This window comes from Harpia harpyja, chromosome 7 (genome assembly GCF_026419915.1).
Source record: "Harpia harpyja isolate bHarHar1 chromosome 7, bHarHar1 primary haplotype, whole genome shotgun sequence".
In the NCBI taxonomy this organism is placed as follows: domain Eukaryota; kingdom Metazoa; phylum Chordata; class Aves; order Accipitriformes; family Accipitridae; genus Harpia; species Harpia harpyja.
In genome coordinates, this window is record NC_068946.1 from 49,105,525 (window position 1) to 49,132,429 (window position 26,905).

General features: G+C 37.6%; 1 protein-coding gene across 7 annotated transcripts in view; it reads right to left on the bottom strand.

Annotated features, from left to right (window-relative positions):
* Window positions 1-26,905, bottom strand: part of NCKAP5 (NCK associated protein 5) — a 375,601-nt gene that overhangs the window by 88,986 nt on the left and 259,710 nt on the right. For all 7 annotated transcript variants that reach the window (XM_052791617.1, XM_052791615.1, XM_052791612.1 and 4 more), the window contains 3 exons: window positions 13,279-13,347; window positions 7,064-7,102; window positions 770-889 (listed from right to left, as the gene is read on the bottom strand). In XM_052791617.1, the coding sequence (XP_052647577.1) occupies window positions 770-889; window positions 7,064-7,102; window positions 13,279-13,347 (228 nt within the window). The remainder of the gene's footprint in view (window positions 1-769; window positions 890-7,063; window positions 7,103-13,278; window positions 13,348-26,905) is intronic.

A 26,905-nucleotide genomic window follows, 5' to 3' on the forward strand; every position in this document is an offset into this window, starting at 1 on the left:
AAGTTCTCCTCCAAAATGAATGAATTTTTCTCTAATAAGAAATAAAATATATTGCTAAAACCAGGATTTGCCCTATTGTTAGAAACCTGCAAAGTTTTAGTTAGTCCTCATTTACTGTTCTCCTAGCTCATGGCCAGATTTGTTGGAACTTCTGCAAAGCAATTCTACTTCTACAAAAGGATGACAAAGCGATGGATTAATTCACAATAATGGACTTTGCCAAATGAAAAGGGATACTGAAACATCTCTTATTATTCTAGAATGGCAAAGGAGTGGGAGATGGGTCAATCAGTTTCTCAGCTATATCCTCCCATAAAACACTGGGAAAAAAAAATCACTATAAGCCTGTGAAGATGTACTTAAGTCCCTGTAACACATATGGCAAAAGTTAAATAAATGGGCTGTCTTCTCACAGGAAATTACACTGTTCACCATCAAGCAGAATGTTAAGGAATCCAAGCTTCTCCCCTGCAGAGGGATAATGAACCCATATCATTCCATTTATCATAGTGAAGAAGCACCTAAAAAAGTAAGTTACTGTGCAGGTGCATTCCTCTGTCCACATCTGCCCATAATATGTAGTCATAGCTCATTGGTGTATATTTTCAGTTTCAATGGTATCAGATTATAGATAACAAATATTCTTCTAATATATATTACCAACTGTCATTTCCCGCTTACTGACATAACCTTAAAAAGAAGAAAAATATTTTATAATTGTAAGAAATACAAAGCTCACAGCTTTCGTTCTGCAAAGGCTATTTCCTACCTGAAGAAGGAGGTCAGAAGCTGGTTTGACTTTCTGCTGGAAAAGCACACTTAATGTTCGATTCTGTTGTTCCAAATCAAAAACTCTCGTTTTCAGCTTTATACATTCCTCCCTCAGATCCTGCAGCACAAGGGAAAATAGGAAGATTAGAAAGCAGGTAAAAGCAGCAGTTAAAAAGCTCTAAGTAATGTCAGATACTAAGAAGAAATACATATACAACTTTTAAAGTAGTACAAATCAGAAAAATGTGGTACTTCATTTTCTCTGGTTGTTTGATCATCACAGAATAGCATTAAAAAACTCTTGTAATGAGAAACAGTAGTTACCTGACACATCCTTTTGGAATTTTCTGTTAGTATAAAAAGTGACTTTGCTAGCAATGCGTTTCATTTTGCAGCCAATGCAAAGCAAAAGCAGCAATTAAGATACGAATATTGTAATAAGCATAAGCTAAGGAAAAAGCATAAGCTATACCAAACCAGGAAGAAGTTCAAAGTGGTACTGTGCCTTCAAGGTGCTCTTCTGAAGTCTGATCCCCTCCTTGATTTTTCTGGAATAACCAAGTCAGCATTGCTGGCTGGCATATTGTGACTGGTCTGTATCTTCCCCACTGTAACTTGCCACTGTAAAGCTGGCTAGGCCACAGTAAGACGTTTGTGCGCCAGACACATGTGGCAATATGGTCTTGACTGAATTTCCAACATGAGGTACCAAAAAGCCTTAAAATAGGCCATTAGAAGCAGAGGTGGATTGTACAACCTCTGCATCTTAAGGCATAGGACATTACCGTTGAACCTGAAAGACGCAGGTCTTTTAGTTGAGGGTCAGTCGGGTTCATCATGAACAAGCCATTAATGGCTTTCAGATACAGAAAATATGTATGTATGTATGTATGTATGTATCTATCTATCTATCTATCTTCAGTGCAAGACCTGCTTTTCCTGGCCACTTGAAGGAATACAGGATTCCATCAGAAAGAGGATTTTGGAGAGAGAGCAGAATCTGACACTCAGCCTTTCAGCATAATTTGTGCAGTTATCCATTTTGAGGTGTGAGAGCTTCATAAATCAGTCTCCTAATAAAGATTACATATAAAAATAATAAGCTGCAGCCATATCTAGCTTTATTTAAAAAAAAATTAAATCTCCAAAATACTTTCCCGTATTCATTTAAATTTAGGACAGTTGCTGCCCTGTGGTATTGCCTAGCTGATACTACTTTCCACCATATGAAGGTGAAGAAACAGGCCTCTGGATCCCCATATGTTGTCCTGTCAATATGATGACCTGGCTTTATGAGAAAACAACTCAGAGGAGGAAATTGTAGTCAGATGTAGCTTAAATTCTTGCCTACAGTTGCTCTAGTCTCCGCTGTAACCAGCACTGAGGTTATAAGAGGTGAACACACCATAAAATAAGTTCATCTTGAGACTTTCAGAAAATTGTAAACATCTTCTTATGCATATACTATGTATCAGATTTATGATACTGCTGGATGAATGCAGTTATTTTCCCTTGATAGTTTCTTAGTATTTGTTTTAGATGGCTGTCAAGTGGCTGTTCAAATAAAATTGCTAGAGCCTTCCAACATGACCCGCAAAAAATCTTGAGTTTGATGTTTTGTAAAGCCCTAAAGCTTTGATTTCTCTCAGTGAGACATCTTACCTCTGGTCTTGCACAAGCCAATCTCTATTAGGAAACTGCAAGCATCAAGACCCATCATTATCTGCCTTTCACAAATAAGCAGAGAATTTAAAACAGAGCCTTAGCTGTTACAACAGTGTTTAATATTTCAACACTACTAAGAGCACTGAAAGGGAAAAATGATTCACAGAAACTAACAATGTAGAAAAAATTTAAATCTTAGCAATGCCTCTGCTCAAAACCTTCCTATCTTACAGTTTCAAACCAGTAAGATTTATGTTTCAAATTTCAGACTTTCTGTAAAAAGTGAAATATAAGATAGGAGATTACCCACCCAGATGCTATAAACCGTGCCAATGGTAATGCCACACATAATCCAGAGGAGAAATGAGGCACATAAAGGTAGCAGTATTCTGGTAAAATAAAGCCTGAGTTTAGAAAGTTGAAGTCCTGAAACTACCAATTAACACAACTACCAAATGTCTGAAGCATGTAATTCCTCCCCTGTGGGCAAAATGACCAGCTATTAAGATGGTAATCTCCCAAATTTCTAAGGTATTCCTATGGTCTCACTATAGTATTATCCAAGTATCTCTCTATTCTTACTTTTTCTCTCCAGTATGGGACTCACTCTTCTCCAAAATGGGATTCAGTGCCCTCATTAGAGGTTCCAGAGGTAGGTTGCTCTTCCTCTGAAGATGCTTCTTCTGTTTTAACACTTAATTCACTTCTTTTTTATTTCATTGATGAAAATGAAGAAGAAATAACTTTCACACAGAACCCAGAGTAAAAAAGTATTCTCCTGAATACACTTCTATGGAAGAGGGTAATATGTAAAGAGCAGATACACAGATCACAAAATGATTTCATTAAGTGGTATAACTCAAATTTCAAACTGCTGATGCAGGTCTTACATGGAAAAAAAAAAGAGAAAAAAAAAAATCCAGTTCCCAGCACTCCATCATCTCATGTGATATGAGAAGTCTTTGGGTGGAAGGAGAAAGAATGGATGCTTCCAGTAAATATCCGAGCATACAGGTTTGTCTCAAATAATTTTGTTGTTTTTCTGACTTCTTAAATATCACAGAGGTAAAATTTTTTATTAGCAAATGGTAGAAAATCCATATAATTTTGCTACACAGAATTGTGAAATTTTGCTGTGTGGCTAATTCAGCACAAATCTCAATTTAATATAGTTTCTCCATGGTCACAGTACAAAAAACCTCTCATATTAGAGAAATTCTATATGTATTGTAACAAATTATATACTTGAAAAGTGCACATTTAAGACTGTAATTCCATTTCAAGGTTTCAGTGACATTGATAAATCACTCAAGCTTTGCTCACTCAATTTGTGTCACCAGAATCTCTCAGTGGAATCACAGTCTTTCCACATACTGGCGAGTACACAGTGCTTTATTCGTTACATTACAGCATGTACTTAATTTAAACAAAAATTAGTCCTTGAGGGACAATTTCAAATTCACAGCAAAGCCTACGCAGTGTGCGTTACTGTACAAAATCACTCGTCTCATTTTCTGAAAGCTCTCAGCTTTTCTTCATGTCTCACTATGCCCCAGAGGTGTGTTATCTCACTGTGGCATGACTGGCTCTGTCTTACTGCTTAGCTGTACGACGGTAGATTTATCTGTTTACTAGTTACTATTTGGATTCCAATATCTACCTATTTGGGACTGGTGTGAGTAGTCCAATTTCCTCTTTATTGTATGCTATTGTGTTCCTGTCTTTTCTTATAAAAGGACTTGTATGAATGGTGTCAGGAGCACTGTAACAGTTAATATTCATTAGCATTTAGAAGAGTACCCTCTTTCCTCTTTCTATGGATATTAAATTAGCTGTTATTACTCAGTAATAGGTAAGCAGCTGTTAAATCCCATCAATACTAAGTAAATCACATAATTAAATGTATTCAAGTCTGTTTTTATTGTATCCATATGAACTCCTTGGTTCCTATGGGTTTGGGAGGATTCATTACTGAGAAAGTATGTAGTCATCAAAATGTCTGACGCCTTTGCAAAGGGACTCAGGAAGCTCCTCTCTTCATTTGGGAAACAACCATAAAATTCCCAAACTAGTGATTAATATATTGAGATTAACCCTTTGGTAAATATTTAATCACATACGGTTTTATATTACAAAATGTGGATGAGGTTTTTGTGTATATTAATATGAGAAAATGCCTCCATTTCCATTTAAGCTGTATTGAAACGCAGATTTGGGATTTTTTAAAAAATAGCTGAACTTATGTTTCTAAAGGGTGTTACAGCAATAGCTCTGCAGACTACAGTCTTCTGACGATACACAGACCATATAGCATATGTGTAGACAGAGTACAGGAAGAGTAATACAGCACAGACAGCAACAGTGCAAGCTTCCCCATATGTTGTGGTTTGCGCAAATCACCTCCAAGCTACAATACTTCCAATTGCTGTAAGGCAATACCCGTCTTCTAGAGTAAAAGGCTTTGTTGTGCATCAAAAAACCATGGGACTGAACAGTGATACTGTCAACCCTAACCTGTGGTAACAGCTGCATGGCTGGTTTGTGACCACAGCTGTTGGGTGAAGAGATTTAGGGAATGTTACCACTTCTGGATTCCTGATGCTAGCTTGGGCCACAGGAATGTGTTATCTATGTAAGGAGCAACAGCAGCCTCCAGAGTCTTTCATTACCTACCTACAGGTCACCTGGACATCTCTGTCTTCAGGGAAGGATACCCAAGAGCAGACTTAATGGGGTCAGAACATCTCCCTGCACATCTGTTAATCTATCCAGAATGTCACAAAATTGATTCACTAAAAATCTGCCCAGTAAGGAGCTGAGAAGGGTATCCAGCTTTCTCCCTGATATGCAGACAGCCAAATGCAACCTTCTGCACCTATTTACAATTCACTTTGGTGCAGATGGTTAGGGATGCAGATGTTGGTCTATCCTGCTGTCAGGGCACACTCCCCACTTTTAGGAGTTTAGTTGGCAGAGTTCAAGGTCATCCTGTTCACGCCTGAGCTGCACAGCAGCCACCTTGCAGCTACGCCTGCACCCAGGCTCCTGTCTCCTTGATCCTGAGCTGCATCCTGACCCCCTGGCTTGGCTTCACTTGGACCTGCCTCCTCCCCATGGACTTGCCCAGCGAACACAGGACCGAGGCTGACCCTGATCACTGCCTCCAGGCCTGACCCTGACACTTGGTGTTCAGCATCCTGCCTGCCCTGCTGTCACCCTCGGTCCCTGCTTGCTTCTTTTGCAGGGGGCATTCTGAAGGATGTTGTGCTGTTCTGAATGATGTCATGCTGTTCTGAATGATGTCCATAACAGAGGCTTTGGAGCCAGTCCTCAAAATCTTTGTTATATTGCATCTAGAAAGCTTTTGGGCGTGTGGCAGAGGTTTTTGGTTATCTTAACTTGGTGTTTCTTGCTGCATTTTAAGAACATTATTTCTTGTCCTGTCATTCAGTGTAGACAAAACAGTTTATATTCTTCTTCACACTATCTGCGCTAAAGATTGTATTTATGTCTCTTTCAGACTCGTCTTTTTAAAGCTAAATGATCCAAAGCATTTTAATAATGCCCCATTCATCAAGTGGTCTAGATCTCACAAAGGATCATTTCATGAATATTGAAGGATTCATAGCTTGTTATTATAGATCTTTGTATTTTGTTTGTCTCCCCCCCCCCAACAAAATGACATCATGGAATCATGTTCAACTCAAAGACCACTTTTTTGTAGAATTGTCCTACCAGTTATTCCCTACCCTCTCTGGGCAGCTGATTATTTCTGCTTGTATGTATTACCTTGCTTTGCTCTCTGTTTAATTTCATCTTACTTTTTTTCCAGATCACTTCTTCATTTTAGCAAGCTAATTTTTAATTTTACTCCTCCCACTAGGTTCTATCTGAAACAACCATACTTCATAGCCAGCCATTTGGAGTGTGAACAGAAACTTCAGACATGACTTGATCCAGAAGAGACCTTTATAGAAGCCATAGTGAATCTTTTCATTCTGCCAGGTTTACAATCACCCTGCAAGAATTTTGCCTGTGCAGTACTTCCCTTGCTTACCCAGGAGAATGGAGCAGGAGGACATCAAAAGATTTTTTAAGACAAAAGACATGTTCTCTATTGCTGGTCCCCAGCCCACAAGCAGAGTAGCTGAATCCCCATTCTATACACGGAGCCTTCTCTTTTACTCTGGGAAGCACAGGCCCACACCAGGAAGTCTTTCCTTCCACTGAATGTGAGTAAGCATGCCAGCTATTGACATGCACTGTAATTTATCTGTTTTACATTCCACAGGAATGGACTGTGGGAGTGACATAACTTGTTATGGAAATGGAAAAAACACCATCTGGAGGAAGGATTTTCAGATGCTATTGTCTCAATATAAGTAAACAACACAAATTGGATATGGGTTCTATATGATCAAGCCTTCAAGATGTACAGTCTCACAGATTTTTATTCACTTGGATTACAAAAAAACCTGACTTTGGGCCTGACATGTGGCAGCCTTGGTAATTAAATGCATGAACATAATTTAAAAACTGTATAGTATGTAAGAATACATATCTCTCAAATGAACAATGAATATCTGCAAGCTTTAAGTTATACCACAATACCCAAACCGCAACTTACCTTTTGAGTAAGTAGAGCCTGAACAACCTGATTAGCTACCTGAAATAAATAAAATGGTTTAAGTATGTTATCATGTATGTTTATGCACAATAATACCTTCTTTTGTGGCTTTACACTCCACTTTCCATCTACAACCACCACCAATTCTAGTATTTTCATCATTTACCAGTATTTTCATCAGGTAATACCAGTAAGAATACATGAAATGCACGTTAACTACTTCTGTGCTAGTCCTCATTATAAACAAATGTGTATTGTATCAATTGCAGTATGACATGATGGACATTTGGTTAACTTCTGTCATCTCTTCTTTGGACTAGATTAAACTTTCACAGTTCTATATGCAGCTGGTGTTCATCAGCATGGATTGACTGCCTTCACTAGAGCTGATTTTTACCAGCCAAGGATGGAGTCCTGAATGTTTTCATGAAGTTTAATTGTTTCTTGATTCAATATTGACAAAATGGTACATCCATCATGACAAGCAGAAACCATAAAGTGCCACGGAAAATTAAAGTACCTACTGTCATCAGAATGTGGTTGGAAAGCACACTGACATAGCATCCCTGACTTGAATGAGATTACACACCATTGATTAGTAGAACTATACATTCAACAGGGAATTTTTGAAGTTATTTATTTTATACATCCTTTCCAATTTATATTTACCAGCAGGCATAGGTGCAGGGAAGGGAAAGGAGGGACAGAAAGAGGGACTGAGATAAGATTTTCTGTTGATGATGTCTAACTTGTATGTTACATTTCTAATGTAATTTAAAACTATATATGCATATGTTATCACACAATGTATTTGCCTATATTTTTGCTCTTGCACTTAGAGCAACTACAGATCTCACTCTGTGCAAAGAGACAGTAGTTATGATTTCTGGTTTGGTTTTTGCTTTCAGAAATTACAGTAAAGCATATGCAGATATCACCAAATCTGCATTGATTCTTACTCTTGGCAAATTAAAGAAAAGCCCCCACGTCACTGATGTGAACTGAGTTGTGAGGAAAGAGTTGAAGCTAATTCATTTCTGTAAAAAATTCAATTCCGTTAGATCCAAAAGTTACATTTGATTCATACTCTCATAAAATTGCCTAGTATCAATTTTTTTCTCCAAACTGGTTCCTAACTTAAGGCAGCCTGTGGAACAATGGTCCCATAAAATAGCTCTATACATGATTTAACAGAACACACAGACTAATATTAGAACAGTAATAAGCAACAGAAGTAAATAGGTTACAGTTTTGAAAAACCATGTGCCTTGCCCTATAGGCTTTAAGGATCTACATCTGACAGTGTTCCTTCTGGCATGTACTTTTAACGTCTGTTTGCTCTACCTGAAAATTGAACAAACCATATCGAATACATTATTTCTTTACTTTCTGACATGGAGTTACTTTACCAAGGAAGAACTAAAAGGTTCTTTGAAGTGTGTACTAGTCACTCACAACAGAGTAGCCTACAAAATTACTCGTACAGCTTTATATATTGCACAGAGGAGTGTAAATGGCATAACCTTCCAAATGGGAAAAAACCTGAACTTGCCGATGCATATGTGACAAATCTTCTAGCTTTGAGTGTATGAAGTTAGGTATCTAAATGAAAGTACCTGCCAGTGATCCATAGCTCCCACAGACCTCAATAAGTGAGAGATGTAACTAGTTTCTTTACAAAATGAGGTTATTTTATTCTAGTATCTAGCAACTTGGCAAACTGTGTTGCTATTACCATTCCAAGATTTTCAGGTCTGTATTCTTGGTTTTCAGCAGGAACAGAGGTGGGAAGCCTTCAGTGAAATGTTCTGCAGTTACTAAAATTAATTTAGCAGTCAATAAGTGGAATCGTATCCAAACTTTTGCATTTCAAATTAGGTTGCCATTCCACTCCTACAACAGCACTAGTGTCCAGATGGAAATAAACTGCTAAACTAGCAGATCTACTTCAGTTTTACTTGCAGGTATCAAGAGACACCACGGATATGAATGAACAACACAGCCAGCACTACAAACCTGACAGTCACAACTACCAAAAACTTCGGAAACCGAGATCATTGAAGGCAGAGGGACTGACTTCCGAGGTGCAGAATATATGAAATTCCCACTGATATGAGGCAGAACTGCAACTCAATCCCGGTAAAAAGCAGGCTGTAAAATGACTTGACCTATGATTCATGCAGTTAATCAAGGTGAAACAAGGAATAGAATAGAGATGGCCAGTTCCTTAGTTTGCTGTTATGTAGTAGATGACACTGCTTGCCTTCACACTGCCTGCCTTTCATTTGAACTTAATTGCCAAGATCTTTAGGTGAGGTTTCCTTTTATGGATTGCAATAAAAGAGATAAAAGATCCAGCTTCACTTTTTCCTTACATAATTATGTTTACATATGCATGTTATAAAGTGGTCTTAATAGAAAAGGTATAAAAGAATGAATCAAAGAAAAGAGACCCTCGTGTAACATCTGTTATACCTTTTACAAGTACGGAGATTTTACACAGCAGCCTTTAACGTATGGTTTCATACGCACAAAGAGATTTCAAGTGTACTGAAATGAAAGGTCTTATATTTTATTCAAATCTTAAGAATAGAATGCCTTTTTAAGATAATTTTGTATTTTTGATTAGCTAATTCTTAACACATCAGCAAAAATATCACCTACCCTAAGTTGCATAATTTCCTGCATGTAAGTGTGGTAAAGCTTGACAGAAATCTCAGCTGGCACAGTGATGTGAATAAACATGACATTACCACTTACCAATAAACTGACAGCTGAATTCCAGGATAGGAAACTAGGATTAAGTATGTTAACCTCAAACCCCAAAGGCACAAGAAGACAATCCTGGTTTTTGCATTAAATTTTTCAGAGATAGAAAGATACGTTTATGGAGTATTTCTGAAATTAAATGAGTTCTTTTCTTATTTATCAAGTACTGGAACATTTCAATGACACCTTCTTCCAAATACTGTCCTAAAGTTGTTTATATGTACACTTCAGAGATGAACAATTACTTTAAAAATCAGTGAATATTTATTAAAATTCATAAAGGACTCACTTCAGCTTGACCCATAATCTTTTCAGATTTCATCTCTATGAACATTTGACTTTCATTGAATTTTACCATGAAAATGATTACAGAGCATGCATTTTTAAGTCACAGGTGCAAGCATTCATACAATATTAAATGTGGGACATTATATGAATGACAAGAACTATGTAAAACAATTGATATAAAAAAAGAAAAACAAGAGAAAATAATGGCAGGCATAACTTTAAAAACTCAGCTCTGGTATCTTTTTGTCACACATCACAGACAGAAAAATCATGGTGGTTATTTTTACTTCCTTCATATGCAGCTTAATGGCCACCAACACCTCAGCAGAAAGCACACTGTGCATAGCAAGTGTCCTTATCACATTGCTGTAGAGGCCCGAGGGACCAAGCAGGGACACTATTGGCAGGGTGGCCGGATTAAATGATGCTTGAGTGCCCTGAGCAGAGTTTGCCTGTGCCCAGGGGAGAGAAGCTGCAATTTGAGGATGCTCAATGATGAGTGGAAGGTGGCAGCATTCTCCCAAGAGTTATCAAACAATGTTCCCAACCTTCATTACCTCAAGGGCCTTGCAAGCATCCCAAACATGTAACTAGCCAGAATGGCTAGGTATTAGTTTTGGAGGTAAGCTCTCCTTGTATATCAGCTCAGGAGAAGTTCAGTACACTCATAACTAATTGGACTGCAGAGGCAAAATTAAAATAATGGTTGTAGTAGGCACTCAAATTTTTTGGCGGCAGGCTTAGCTCTCTCTGGTTTAGGGTGTGATCACAGCCTTGTGTTCTCAGGAACATCTGTGTTCCTCCCTTTAAACCCATCAGGCCTCCCTGGGGCAAAATGGAGCTGCAGCACAGACAGATACATAGCTGTAGAGGATACATCTGCTCCTAAAAACTGCTGAAGAAGTCCTGCAGCCCAAACCAGGGAAGGTCTGAAGAGATTTTCACCTTCAAGAAGTGGGGTTGGTGTAAGGTGAGTTATGAACAGAGGAAGCATCAGACTTAAAATCTTAAAGGAAAAAAATTTTCAAGTTGAAGACTTTTTTTTTCCCCATAAAAATATTAATGGAAAGCATTTTATTTTCTTAAGATCCCCAGTAAGAATCCCTGTTTGGAAAGGACTTTGTCACATACAACACATCCTCAGAAGACTCCAGTTGGAAATGAAGGTTCTCACAATCATTGATTGGGTTATTCACTAATTACATTTACGTCTCATCTCCTATTCTCTTTAACGTTACTGTAATGAAGTAGGGTGAGAATGTGTGATCTCTTGTGAAGCTCCACCAAGGGAGTGTGCTTAGGCGGGTGCTAACCTGGGACTCCTGCAGAACTTGCAATTATTAAACATGGTTTTATTGCCTGAGTCACTGGCAACAACTTCTTCACCTCAGTGATCAAAAAGGATTAGGTCCAAGTTTGTGTCAGCTAAAACAATGCTGGCTACAGTGCCACTGCCAAGCATTGTGGGGGCGGAAAGGGGAAGAAGAAGAAAAAAGTGATACCAAGCCATGGGGAAGGACAAGAGAAGTCACTGCACACAAAATAGAAGACAAAAAAAGGAAAAAGATAAGCAAACAAAAAATAAAGCAGGGAAGCACAAAACCACAGGTGGTGAGGAGCACTTTCTCCTGGAAAAGTTGACACAGTGGGAGAAGATGGATACAGCTGTGATAATATGGAAGAACTGAAAACAGCCAATGTAATGTTGAAGATAATAGAGTTCAGAGCATAGTTTGATATAATTATTCGCTCTTTAAACTGCAGCAGCGTGTAAAAAACACAACCCTGGATCAGAAATCCATCAAGTTACTGCAAACACAAAACCCCCATATCTTCTGTCCTTATAATCTGTATGGAGTGTTTTGCTGGAATGGATAGTTGTGGAGCTTTACTCATTTCCAAAATTAATTATGTAGGCAGATTTTGTCCTAGACAATCAGAAAATAATTTTACGTTAAGCTCTGTAATTTAAACTAAAGTAAGTAATTATATGGTAATTTCATCCTTACCACCAAGATATCCAAATATCATGCAAGTGTGCACTGAATACAGTGACTCAGGCCAATGCAGACCAAGGCTCTGCTGGTACCCCAGTGCCACAGAACAGGCAGAGCATAACCTAGTGGGAAAGTGCATCTGCAAGTCTTTTACTCCAGCTCCCTGATAAAAATATGCTATAGTGGCAAAATGCGGATTTGCTGATGAAAATTTGCACTAAACTGGAGGCTTCTTGTACCAGACCTGTATTGCTCATGCCAGCAACACTTCAGCAAATGCTGATTAAAAATTTAAAAACCTGGTATGAAGACATCTGCTATGCGTGGCTTGCACACTCATGCACTCTTTTCTCAGAGGTACAGCTGAGAAGCTGGTGTAGTTTTTGTTTTGTTTTGTTTGCAGGTTAGCTAACTACTTATGCTGCTATGCATTCTTATTATGGAATGGGTAAATGATTTCTACTAAGTAACATTTTGAACTACTAAAAGTCTTGAAACTATTTTAAACTCTTGCATATGCTGAAGAGCCTTATTTCAGGATAAATGCGAGGAACAAGTAAGCATCAGTATATATATGGAGAAAGCTGCATGCAATAGAAGATCCTACACATTTCTGGAACAGTTAAGCATTGCTGGAGTGCTCAGACAGCAACTGATGGGTGAATTATATTGTAGCTGTAACTGGAAGGTCTGATCAGAAGCTGAGCCACGTAGTAGAAATAACCCAACAGCTAGAAAAAACCCAGCATAAAAAGCTGTGTAGGTAACCCGAAGGGGGGGCTGAGAGACTAAAATCCCTGGTTATGGAATACATTGCATAGGAAAGCTGGGGGACTTTTGATGGAAGAAGCCACTGCCACCTATGTTCCACTCTACAGAGGCAAATTATCATTTTCTCCTCCTAATGAAAGCAAACCAGCTCCAGATATTGGTCACAGGGATATCAACTTTTTGGTGAAGAGGTATGGTCAAAACAGAATTTACAGCAGAGGTCATGGAGAACAATATCTATGACTGCCAGATACATGTTCTTGGAATTAATTAGAATGAGGTAATACTAGAAAATTGCAGAACAATGTCAACCTTGTAAGAGAGGGAGAGATTCATTTCTATTAATTTAATCATAGTACCAGGTAAGAACAACCTTTTAATCTACCTTACCTCATCAAGACATCTTTCATACTGTTCCCTCTGATTTTCATTTTCCAGAGCCAGTGCTGAATTCTCTGCCTACAGTAAAATAGAATAAATAAATAAATAAATATGTAAATTAATCAAAGGCTATCTTGTACTACATGACAATTCATAAAAATTCTCACGGTGCTTACTTTGTGTGCTTCTTCAAGATCCAGAATAAAAAGCACCATACAATTTATTTTGCTACAAGTTAGTATTTTGAGCAAAAACAGAAGCGACATTCATTTATGAGATTATTCACACCATGCATTACAATTTAGAACAATATCAGAGCAGATATTCCAAGTATGTCCATGCTCTCATCTTGTCAGGTGCAATACAGTTGGCAATGAAACATTATATAAGTGTCCTGGTTTCAGCTGGGATAGAGTTAACTGTCTTCCTAGTAGCTGGTACAGTGCTATGTTTTGAGTTCAGTATGCGAAGAATGTTGGTAACACTGATGTTTTCAGTTGTTGCTCAGTAGTGTTTAGACTAAAGTCAAGGATTTTTCAGCTTCTCATGCCCAGCCAGCGAGAAAGCTGGAGGGGCACAAGAAGTTGGCACAGGACACAGCCAGGGCACCTGACCCAAACTGGCCAACGGGGTATTCCATACCATGGGACGTCCCATCTAGTATAGGAACGGGGAAGTGGGGGCGGGGAATCGCCGCTCGGGGACTGGCTGGGTGTCGGTCGGCAGATGGTGAGCAATTGCACTGCGCATCATTTGTACATTCCAATCCTTTCATTATTACTGTTATCATTTTATTAGTGTTATCATTATCATTATTAGTTTCTTCTTTTCTGTTCTATTAAACCGTTCTTATCTCAACCCATGGGTTTTGCTTCTTTTCCCAATTTTCTCCTCCATCCCACTGGGTGGGGGGGAGTGAGTGAGCGGCTGCGTGGTGTTTAGTTGCTGGCTGGGGTTAAACCACGACAATAAGATATTGGTATATCTTTTCTTCTTCCCCCTTTTCTGTTTAGAGTAAACTTGCTATCTGAGAAAGTCACTTGGAAGCAAACAGTGGCAGCTACTATCCAAAGGAAACAAAAGCAATCTTATGTAAACTTTTAACCGTGGCAGGTCTTCATAAGCCTGATTTCTGCAGTGGGTAACTCCAGATGCAATGGTCATACTGCAGCTAACTGGTGAATTACACCCTTTAACTGAACCAGATAAACTTATCAGTCTTTACTTAAAAAACAACTCCTGTCATTTCAAGAGTGAGAGAGGTATTTTACTATATCTAAATGCAATCTTAAAATCAGAATTTTTTTCTCTCACATGTCAGTTTAAATATGATAAAGCTTCATGTATAGTAGTGCCTTTCATCTATCTTTAATTTCCATTGCACTTATATTTTTGCATAGTGCAAACTTCAAAATGGCACAATCTGGTATGTAAATTACAGTAAATCAATGTATTTTTCTATATATTATGACTTGACTTTAGGAATTCTTACAGTATTGGAAAAGGAAAATCTCTAAGGTGAACCGTATACAGTTGCATCAGAGCAAGTTTCAACTAGTCTTCTCTTCAAGACTGAGAAACCAAAACAATACATAAAAATCTATGAGTAACAATACATAAAAATCTATGAGTTAAAACTGGGTCTAGAAACCTCTCTGCCTCCCATGCATAACTTCACATCACGTAACCATAACACCAAAATCAATGCATTCACATAATTACAACTATTATACAATTTACATTACTTGCTTCACTTTAACCTTCTGTCAACCTATGAAAGTTAAAAATATGCTGTTTTGAAAGAATTGTGGTTATATAAAACAACAGCCATAAATATAGTTAACATTTATAATTTTAGAGAAAAATTTAATGTAATGTACTGTAGGGAAAGATTCTGTTGAAAGATGCACAGTTTGCTCTTCCTAATTAAGAAAAGTCAATGATTCAACAAAATGAAAATCCCAAAGTTCAATAAATTGATTCATTAATAACAATTTCAAATTCAGCTAAATCCTAAAAATAAGATTAGGAAGAAAAAGTAAACATACATAATTATCCAGCATATTGAAAGAGAGTAAAGAATAAACGGGTGGTAAGAAACAAGGGCATATAGAGTTTACTTATTTACAAGTCTAAATAAACAACTGTATGGAATCAGTGCTTTATCTTGAGGGTACAATCAAAGCCAGCAGAGATGGTAAAATGCTCTGCATCATATTTTCACAATGTCACTTACCAATGGATTCAACATATGGCTATAAAAAGTCTATGGGTGATCCTGCAGAGAGCACTGTGAGATGAGGCAGCAAAAAGTACAGATGCAGAAGTAAGTAGCAAAGTAGAAGCAGAAGCAGCAAAACAAAAAGCAGCAGTAAGAAATCAGAACCTGGAGGGTAAATAGTCCTCCATACCCAAGAGGCTATCACATACAGTTACCAGTTTGCTTTTACAGACACATTCTTGCAGATTGATTGATAAAAATAAAGATATGATTGCTACATAAAAATATATTTGAGTTAAAGATTTTCAGATGTTTTCTCTATGAGTATCACCCTAAAATGCCATCCAAAATAACTTCGTCTTACTGTTTCGAAGCAATCATTAAAGGATTAGTCTGCACAGCCTTTAACTCACACATGTTGGTATATCTATGGGTTTAATTTTTTTAATTTTCATTTTCACTAACATAAAAAGAAATTGCATGATTTTATTCTAAAATAGTTAGGGCAGACTGCTCCCATATAGAGATGTCTAAAAGAACTACAACACACAGTTGTACTATACAAAATACCCCAAGAGCTCCCTGTATTTCTCTTATTCCAATTTTTTTCTGAATGTTGTAAGGCTATAAAATAGAAACTAAGTCTTCTTGGATCTGTTAGCGGAAGCTACTCCTTTACAAACAGGCTACCAAAATTAGGAAATCTGAACTTGACAGCATTATAAATAAATGTTACACTTCCTCTCTTATCAAGCCACAGTGGAAACATCTGTATAATAAAACCCTTTTTCACACCACTGGCTTCGAAAGTGTAGTGAAAAGATGTAATGCAGTCAATGTTAGCTTGACTTCTGCGCTTCATGATTGCTGAGCAAATCATGCCTATTTATTTCGCATTTATGTAATGAGGACTGGTCTAGAAAGGAACACTTGACTGACTTTGCTCAAGATCCCGTGCCAGTTCCCACAACATCGGAAAACCAGTACTTGATATACTATATCACTCTATATTGCAACTGAATACTTGATAATAATCCTCATCGCCCCCAAAGTATTTATTTGGAAAATTTGTAATAGCACTTGTGGTCTCAAAACCCTGCCTCCTAATCCAAACTTTCATTTATTTAATAGAAACCACTTGGTTTTGATGTTATTTTAAGTCTACTCAATTTTCACGCAGAGGGATCTGCCTACCTCCACTATTGCATATCCTAGGCATCTTTTGCCAGTTAAGCAAAGTAGGTCTCCCTGGAGGAAACCACTATTACATTTTATTTTCAATTTTATTTTCAGGCCATACTTACACTAGGCTAAGCCGCAATAAGAAGCCAACGCTTCTCACAGCTTGAAAGCTATTGCACACTTGCAGGCACCCAGAGGCAGTGGAAGAGAAGTCCTGACCCCTAATGCAGTCACTTCTCCCATACATAACCTAGCAGGGGACCACGCAGGAAAAAAAATAGCTTACTGAGAACAGTACTCTTGGATATCAACTGATTTCTACAGTAATTTCCAGTTTTAGGTATAGCTGTCCTCTAGGAATTTATGTATATTTTATGTTACACATAGAAATAAACCATCTCTGTCCCTCAGCCTCACAAGCACTGAAAGTGATGCAGCCCAGCAAACTGCTGCAGGCAAGCAACATTCAATGCCTGCCACCAGTGCCTACAGGCAAGAATGTCTTTTCTTGGGGGGTCAGCTCTCAAAGCACAGTATCATTCCGTCAGCCAAAAGTAACTGCGGCCTAACTTACCATTAAATGAAACACTACATGTTGCCTTTGGATCATTATAGATTCAAGGATCCTAAAATGTCAAAACAGAGGTACTTCCTCATTCCAATTTGGAAGAAATTATTTTGCACAAGAGCCTCTCCAAACATAGGAAAATTTGAAGATTTCAGTCATGACTTGGTTAATGCTAAACTGCCTTCAACTGCCTAAATTAGAGACAACTTTGTTCTGAATTTTGAGACTGAGTTTATGGAAAATCAATTTGAAAGTGAAAACTTCAGACTACTTTATAAAAAAAGGTTGCCTTGTATTGATACCATTGCTAAGATACAGTCATTATGAGAGACTTTGTTCTGATTTTAGTCCCTTTCTCAGGATGGAAACCATAGCCCTAGTAATGATGAAAATTATCTTTAGGTCAGCTAAGAACTTTCTCCTTCCTAGATGTTGAAGAACACTGTATTTTCTCCTGTGGGGCAGCTGTTTGCACAGTTTTATTCAAGGCTAGTAACAGACAGACTACACACCTGATGCACTGAGGTCTAGTCGTGTTCCTGTTAAAGTCAGTAAGAATTTGCCATTTATTTCACATGAATATAGACGCAAGTCAGGTGCAACGAAACAAACTCTATTTGTTTCATGATACACAGTGTTTCCTTAAAAATTTCTTTGGGGCAAGGGAAAGTTCCTTGGTTCACAATGATTTGTGCTATAGAAGAAACAAGAAGACAGACGGCAGCCTTAGCCTTTTTCATGTTTCTATAAACGTGTTAACACTGGATCAGTAAAGGCAGGCCAATTAATTGCAATTCTTAAAAAATATTCTAAAATGGTCATGATAATTAACTTTAGTATACCCTTAACACCAAAACACAGGAAGCACCCATTCAGGCAGTACAACCACCTAAACTTTAAATTCTTGGGAAAATGCATTTTCACCTAAAGTCTAAAATGCATCTCAAATATATCCTTAATGTGGTCGTATTTACTTTTTTGGTAATGAACAAAAGACGCTACAGCTTTTTGTATCATAGGAAAAAAACAAATAAAAGCCCCCCACCACCCTGCCCCAAACCAGCCAGACTTCTTGTCTCCCCAAAAGTATTCATTATCAGTAGGCTCTGAGCCAAAAAGTGCTCTGCTCCCTTCCAGCTCACAGTCACATTGTCAGAGCATGAGACCTCCCACCAGTTTCATTGCGCCAAATCTGATACTTTTTGGGGGGTTCAGTCCCCACCTACAGTCATAGATGATGGCACCTTTCAGCTGAATAACAGCACCAGACTACAAAGAGCTGAAATACATATATACTTAATATATTCTTACAGTGCTACAGATGTTTAGGATGATTTCTTCATTCTCTCCTCTTCCTTTTTAACTCTTTTAGAGAGGATTATTGCAACAGGTTAAGGATTGTCTACTAACTATACTTTGTTCAACATTTACTTGTGTTTGGTAGAAGTGGCAGACACAATCTCATGTCTGAGAATGTCATGAGACATCCATATCTCCTCCAGATCTGCCTCTCTAAGCGGCACTTTAGAGGACAACTTTCACTTAACATCCTGCAAAAGCCATTTCTGTGTGCTTCTTGAAAGAGTGAACTGAAGTGCTTAAATCATGTTTGAAAATAAGATTTGGATTTAAGTCCCTGAAGCGTTTTTCAAGAAGTTTAAACTTTACCTTTCTGTGCCTTGATTTTTTAAGTCAAGAGAACAGGAACAACAACATTTTGTTATCTAGCTAGCCTGTTCCAAAGATTTATGAATTAGGATGTATTTGGTGCATGGGGATCTTTAAGTGAAGAATTATTTCATGTACCTACTAGGAAGTCTTCAACAGACAATCCTCTACACTTTTATAACCACAATTAAACGAATTAAAACACTGAATTTTCTGCTAGAACGCATGAATGAAAGAGAAGCACACACAAGACAGTTTTCCTTACTCGACCATTGCAGAGTTGAGATAAAAACAGAAGGATGGAAGGAGGAAGAGAGAAGAAAGCAGAGACTAGTATGTATTTTGCACTAAGGGAAAAGGAGATCATAGAATCATAGAATGGTTTGGATCGGAAGGGACCTTTAAAGATCATCTAGTACACCTCCCCTGCCATGGGCAGGAGATGAAGGTCTAAAGGTTGTACGTCAAGTTAGCAGCTCAACATGCTTTGAAGGTATCATCAATAAAGGTCAAGAGGAACAAAGTTATGACAGTGAACTTTAAAATCCCTGACAGAATGCTACAACACCAGTTACCATGTGCACTTCTTTGTTATTCATACTAAGCCATTTGTCCATTTATAGAAAGCTTTATTGATTTACACAGACACTCATTTGTCATGCCCTATGCAGTGTATTAACAGCTGTCCAAGCACTTCAAATGTGCTCAGCAATTTTTTCTTGCTTTCAGCCTCTGATTTTGTATGTTTTTGTGGTCACGGCTTCATACAGCACACATGAGAGGTCAAAACCTAGGTCAAAGCCTGTTGTTGGTAAAGTAAGAAGTAATGTTGTTGCAATCTTTCCTTAGGTCCTTATGGTATTTTTTCGGTAAGCTGCTGTTCTAGGAAGAGTTTACCACTTTTAACCATCTCCATACCTTTGGTCACAGGAAACTCTTTGTATTATTCTGTTCATGTTACACAGGAAATTCGTCCTTTGAAAGACCAACCCAAGAAATTGTCAAAGTAAAGTTTAACACCATGGTTATGCTGGTTAGAAGTACTGAAAATTACATTTGTGTTTTTAAATCAACATAATTATAGCAACAAAAGCCTTAATTCTAGCACTATAAAAGCATTTCCACTGACCACTTTCCAGTGCCTTTTATATTGCTATAGATAGCTCTTTGCTAGGAGTAAAATGGGAACTGCACCTCATGACCCGTCTGTCAACATTTGGATGTTTCCACCTTCTGCTTTACACTTTCCACAACAGAGCAACACTGGAGCAACCCTGCAGCATCTCCCTGCTGAACCTCCCTGCTGAACTGCAGCCCACGTGCTATAGCTCTGCTCCCTGGCCCCCTATCCCCAGGACAGTAACTGAGACTGGAGAATGCTAGCTACTGATGAAATAAGTAGTGAATTTAGCGGACTAATACTTAACAAAATATTGCTGTATGCTTTTTCAAATGTCCTAGTCTTAACTATTTCTTCTGGCTTATGGAGATTGGGGAAAAAAAACCCCAAAGGACAAATTAGTGATATGATGACAGCCAGGCTTCTTGCTTCAAAACACACGGGCCCTTAGCCTTCTCAGTTGCATCATTTTCCAATTTTTTTTCAGCATGATAAAATAGCCTATTCTCTTTAACCACACTTAAAACATTTGACAAATTTTATCTGAAATACTCAGCCACTGCTCAATTCAGATAAAATATGGCATGAAAGCAACACATATGTGATGTTAAATTATAAAATACAGAACCATACAAGTGTTAATTATAATTCTGTCTATAAAAAGGCCACATTAAACCTTACTGGGCAGTACTGGTAAGGATCATTCTTGCAATTCAAAATTTCAAGAATACATTTTTTCATTCTTTACTGACACAAAAACATAGTGACATTAGAACAAGCCACCAACAGATCTTAAAAGCAGTCTCTCTCACAAGCCATGCTATGCTATAGCTGTGCTACCAATAAAATGAGTTTGTAGCCTCACAGAGAGCAGTATAACCTCCTCCTTCTAATCTGTGCTAGAAATCAGAAGATATTTATTGAACATCAGAAAGCTAACCATTTAAGATTACATAAAAACTTGGGTTTAGATGTTCCTAACAAAAAGCAGCCCAAGGTTTGTGCAGCTGCATATGATGTTTTAACAACTATTGATGAGCCAATTAATGTATTTAAATGTGAACTGACACCGGAAATGATGTAATAGCTTTAAAAATTGTAGGGATTTCATGCTACCAGAGATCAGAAAACAGAACTTGCTCATTTATCTGCAGATCTGCAGTAGATCGCAGGGACAGACTCCCAGCCAGGGTCCCGTACAGGGCTCATAACCACAGAGCTCTTCGGCTTTCTGTCAAGTGTTTCCCAGTTCCCATGAAAAGAAACAATGGGTGTACGACCTAAATTATGAAGCCTCCTTTTTGAAAGAAGGGAATAACTAGAATTTAATCCTTCAAATCTACTTATATTGGATAAACATATGAACTTCAGGAGTTGAATCAAACAAACCAAAACCAAATGAGATTCATACATTGTTGATGAGACTGTCTCCTAAAAATGACTAAAAGTAAACCTCATATTCCTTGGAATGCCTCTGTGAAATACCTTTACTTTTTTAAAATTTATTTTTCTGAATTTGGGGCTGGAAATTTTTAACCGGTTCAAGAATGGCAATATTTGTCTATTTTGTTTTGGTTAACTCTAAAGTAGTTATGAATGACAAGCCTTTAACACCTTCAACATTTTCCCTTCTGACACCACAGAAATGTCTGGAGTTGACATTTTAAAGAGAAGGTTAGGCATAGATCTAGCAAAACAGACTGCATTATAAGCCCAGGCTTATCTTCCAGCAAATAAATATCTAGGCTACTAACAGATATATCAATAGTAGCTTTGTATGTTTACCTGCATGCAAATTGTAGAAAAGAGCAAATTCTACCATTATTTACAGAGAACATAATAGACTTACAATATACCCACAGGTAAAGCCTTTGAACAAACAGGTTAAAATCATGAAGGATGCCCTTTTTTTCCCCCCAAATTCTTCCAAATGATCACATATAAAACAGTTTTTGAGGAGGAGGAGTAAAAGAGATCTAAATAAGCAGGGACAGGCAGCATAAAGCTGTGTGTATTTCCTGAAGTTAAAGACATACATACTCCACATGATGATGCTTTATATAATGCATATACACTTGATAAAGCATAGAAGTACAAGCATGGAAAAGTAGAAGTCCCAGCAAGACTCCTTTTTTTTATCACTCATCCTCTGAATAAAGGGCTGAGCTGTGCGAGCGACACATTGCTCTGCACAGAGACCAAGGCACTCACCTTCCATAAACAATACTCCTAGGCTGCCAAAACAGAAGCAGCTGCTATTAATGAGGGGTAAAATGCCAGACAAGAGAAAGCCCTCTCACTCACAGTCAGGCAGACCCATGAAGCTATATGATGCCAATCCTGTCATACAGCAACACTGACTTGGGCAGTCAGGAAGGAGGAATGCTGAAACGCATTCACCTTTCCCCAAACTGTCACCGTTCTAACAGCACAGGGTGTCTCCCTAGAAGCGTGCATGCGGGCACAATGTTACAGGCCACAATGCCATCACACAAATGTAAGACATAAGACTGAATTTTTATGCAAGGAATGGCGTGTGCATGTCGTGAAATTTGTTTATTTTCTGATTTTCCAATATTTACACTTGGTGATCCTTCCCCTTGCAAACGGTGAACCAGAGGCAGCTGTTCCATCTCATTCTTTTTTTTTCTCTTAAGTGATTTGTTCCTTTATGGAACTGTTCTCCCTTAAGAACTGAGAGCATTTCACTCTGACAGACTTACTGTGCTTCCCCATGTAATATTAACAGGCAGTTATTTCCTCTATCAAAGAACTAAAAATAAAATCCCTGCTCCATGAAAAAAGTATGAGATCCTGAAACTGTAAGTGAAACTAAGATTCTTACAATTAACGCAGGCAGATAAAGGCATGCAGTGTGGACCTGATTCATCTTCAAGGGCATTTTGTGTTTAATATCAACTTGCATTTAACACGTACATAAATATCTGAAAACTCTTACATGAATTAATCGTATCACATTTGGTCAGTTGCATTTGTTTCAATTTTTCTTGCAAAAAGACCACGCTCTTCAGGGAAAATCCTAATTCTTTGAAATTAGTAAAGACTAGTTGACTATCTAGACATCCAACACTGAAGCTCGATGAAAAACATTCAGTGCAGCCATTTTCAAAGAAAGTGTTTGCTTTGATTTGTCAGGAAACATTTTGCAGAAGATTTTGATCAAATTTAAATGTGACATTAAAACCAGCAGAAATACTTCCAGGGCTTTGGGTCCTTGTGAAATGATACATATGGGAACGACTTTTTTAAAAATTCACTTGCCTAATCACAAAACAGAAGGTTTTTTGGTTTTTTTTTAAATTCAGATCTTGAGGAAAACTCATATACTTTCAGGAGTTTTTCAAGCAATAAGAAAGGCAACTTCAGAATTTACTTTAAATAAGTTAGCCTTCCAACCTTTGCCATTTTGACCATGAGGTTACTGACACAGTGACAGTTTTCTACTTTCTGTGTTTCCATTATCCACACCTTCCTGAGTAGCATACTCAACTTCAAGGTTAATCTAATGTAAAGTTTAAAAAGAATAGGGCATTTCAGATCTATGTATGAAAATTAATCTTTGGGCAACTTTATTCCAACAGAACTCATTTCTTATTTTTCCCGACCTGTCTGGCTGAGATGTTCATAGTAAATACAGGCAATACTACTACCGATTCATGGGGCTGGGAAGCGGGTATGCAAAAAGAAGCCCAAGAGACCAACAGTTTGTCTTTACAGGACACAACTCAATATCTAAATATAGGAATAAGCCACAAAGACCTTAAGCTCATTTTCTTCAAAAGTTGAAATTCAAGAATTTAGCTATTCCTTTTCACAAATTTAATTTACCTTTTCAAATTTTAGCAGGTCACACTAAAATATTCAATTCAGGAATAGAAAGTAATTTTAGAATCTAATTAATTTTTTAAAAGTGACATTTTTATTTAAAAACTAAGATAAATTAAAAATTATAGTCAATGGAATTAAGCAGAAAACCTTGAAATTAAGTACCAAGAAGCCAAGGATTACACATATGTATATACAGGAATTTTTTTTTTTTTTTTAATTTCTGGAAATTCTATCTATCAAGCGCAGCTCTTCTCCTTTAAAGTGGCTTTTATATATTTTTTCTAATATCACTGGAATGAACATGAAATATAATTTCATAGGTCAATGCGAAAAATGGCCCTCATGCCATAACTGGTACTTCTAGGCTGCTCCATGCACGTGAACTGAACGGCTGTTATTAAATGATAGTAAAGAGTTCAAATTTGGAGGTAAATTTGGCACTATCTTCAAGGAACACCAACACCAACCTCCTCCTCACTCACCCACTCCCCTCCCCCAGGAAACTAAGCAATTGAGTGTGCTTGGGGTTTATGGTAGAAAGAGAAGATTCAAAACTTTAATGCATTCCTGCCTTTTTCCCCATGCATCTTTTAATGTATAATCAACAACACTATTAATTGTCTCCCACAACCAGTTATTATTTTGGCTCTCACTGCAAGGTGAAACAACAGATGTTTTGCTCTGTCTTCAGGCAGAGCAGATGCTGAATTTTTATCAAGAAATATTTTTTTCCCAATTATTTATCCTGCATTTCTTCATTTAGTTCAAACAAAAATAATTTTGAAATAAAGTGATTTAAACTGACAGCCTGGAAAACACTGATCCCATACGCTTAAATGTCACATTCACTGGCTGTGTGATAGGAAACTCATATCAGTTCCCTGTTATCCAATGATTCTTTAAGTGGGAAAATCTCATTTTTTCTTCTTCAGAGAAACAGGTATGACTTTTTATGAAATGGGAAAAAATATACAACTGGTTTCCTTTTTAAAAATATCCCTTGAGTTTATTTTTATTTGAATTCTGAGAAAAAGAATGCCTTTTCTTTGCTATACTATGCAATAGATTTAAAGTATTACATGATGTTATAATTGATATTGTCACAAAATATTTTTAAACATAATAAAATATAAACCACATTATTGTCCTTCTCCTTTGATGAATCATTTCACTCTATTCCTTTAAAGACGTGGAGTTAAAAGGTTTCCACCACAATAAGCTATTAATGTCAACTGTTTCACAATTCATAACATAAATTTTTAACAAGTTTCTCTGTTTTTAACTACACGGGAGCACTGAGTTATTTCTGAAGGCAATGTTTCCTGCAATTTCACTTTCTTCATCAGAAGGCACCCATAAGTCAACCGCCCCAGGTATTTCAAAATGAACTTATTTTGATGGCTTCGGTTATTTCTCTCCCTTCCAGCTAGGAGTTGCGAAGCGAAGCGAAGCAGAACAGGTATTGGTGCACTGTATTACAAATAGGATCAAATGCCATATAACATGCAGCAATTGTTTTGTAGCCAATAGCTAACTTCTAATAACTGAATCACAAAATTACTGTTCATTTCTTGCTAACTGAAATAAAACTCTATTTGCAAACATCACCTTGCTTCTCCTGAAAGCTTTGAACATTTTTCTCTTTTGTTTTTATAGGCACAGTAAGTAGCAAACAATGCACCTCATTCCACACAGCAATACGCGGTAGGTTGATTTCTGCACTGACAGTTGTTAAATTAAAAGTTCTGATTCATTTAATTTTTAATCTTTTAGAGTGGAATAGTGAATTTGCAGAGTAATTGTATTTTGCTCAAAAGAACAACCATCCAGACCACAAATTCTGTCTCTTTTAAAAGCTTCAACAGTTTGGAGTTGCATCTGGTTTTTATGCCCTGCGGACTGTGCTCACTTCAGAGAAGATGGATGGAGAGGGATGAGGATCCTTTAGAAACCGTCTGATGTGGCAATACCCGAATGTTATCCTAACTAGATATATGAAACTTCTCCTATTGTGCTGGCTCACATCAGGGGCATCTACATTGGCTTTTTGGCTTGGATGAGCAGTGAGTGTCCTTCTCAAGTGATTTTTCTGATCATCAACTGACCAGGCTACAAGTCACACTGCCGTGTGGCCTTGGAGCCAATGGACTGGGTTTCTTTTACATGAAATTGGAAGAGGAACTCCAACCATTGCTGGGCTTCACCAGAGCTCAGCCAAAGTAAACTCCCCCAAATGTACACAGTGTGGACATCAGGTCCTTAGCACAAACAGCTTGGCTCTGAGGATCTGCTCCTGTTACGCCGCACTGCTTGCTAAGTTAGACAAATAATTATAATAGGCTATCTTCAGATCCTAAATTAATAGTGGTAGACCTAAGGAAGTCAACCGCCGGGCCAAGAACATATCCCATAACACCAAAGTAAAAGATAGGCCTGTTGGGAAGGCTTTTTCCTACATACAACAGAGATGTGCCAGAGGCATTTTTTTACTTGGATAATTTTACAGCTTTGTACTTTATGAAAATAGAAAATATGAAACTATACAGAAACATATACATTAAAGCCAGCTACATGGAAAGTAAATTCTATTTTCATTATATATTATTAAGTGTTACTGTGCAATACTACATACTTCTCAATTATTTACTTAACCTTGCTCTTCAGCATATAAAATTTATCTCAGATTTTGTTCTTTGTACTCATATTTGATGGTAAACTACATCCCTGGGAGGTCCAAGAGAAGCCTTAGACCACACACCTTGGGACAATGTAGCAAACTGTAGAAGTTCTTAAAAAAACAAGCTTTGGATGACAGTAACAGTCTCATAGGGAACATACATTAAGTCAATGTTCATGGGATTCAGTGGTGCTCCGGTAAGAAGCTCAGGCATGAAAAGCACAGCAGCAGCAGCCCAACAGCCCAGCCTTGATCTACATAATGAGCCAAATTCACATCACACCTAAGTAAGCACAACTCAAGTGCAGCCACAGGAACTGCACCCATCTTCACATGTCCAAATTTTACAGC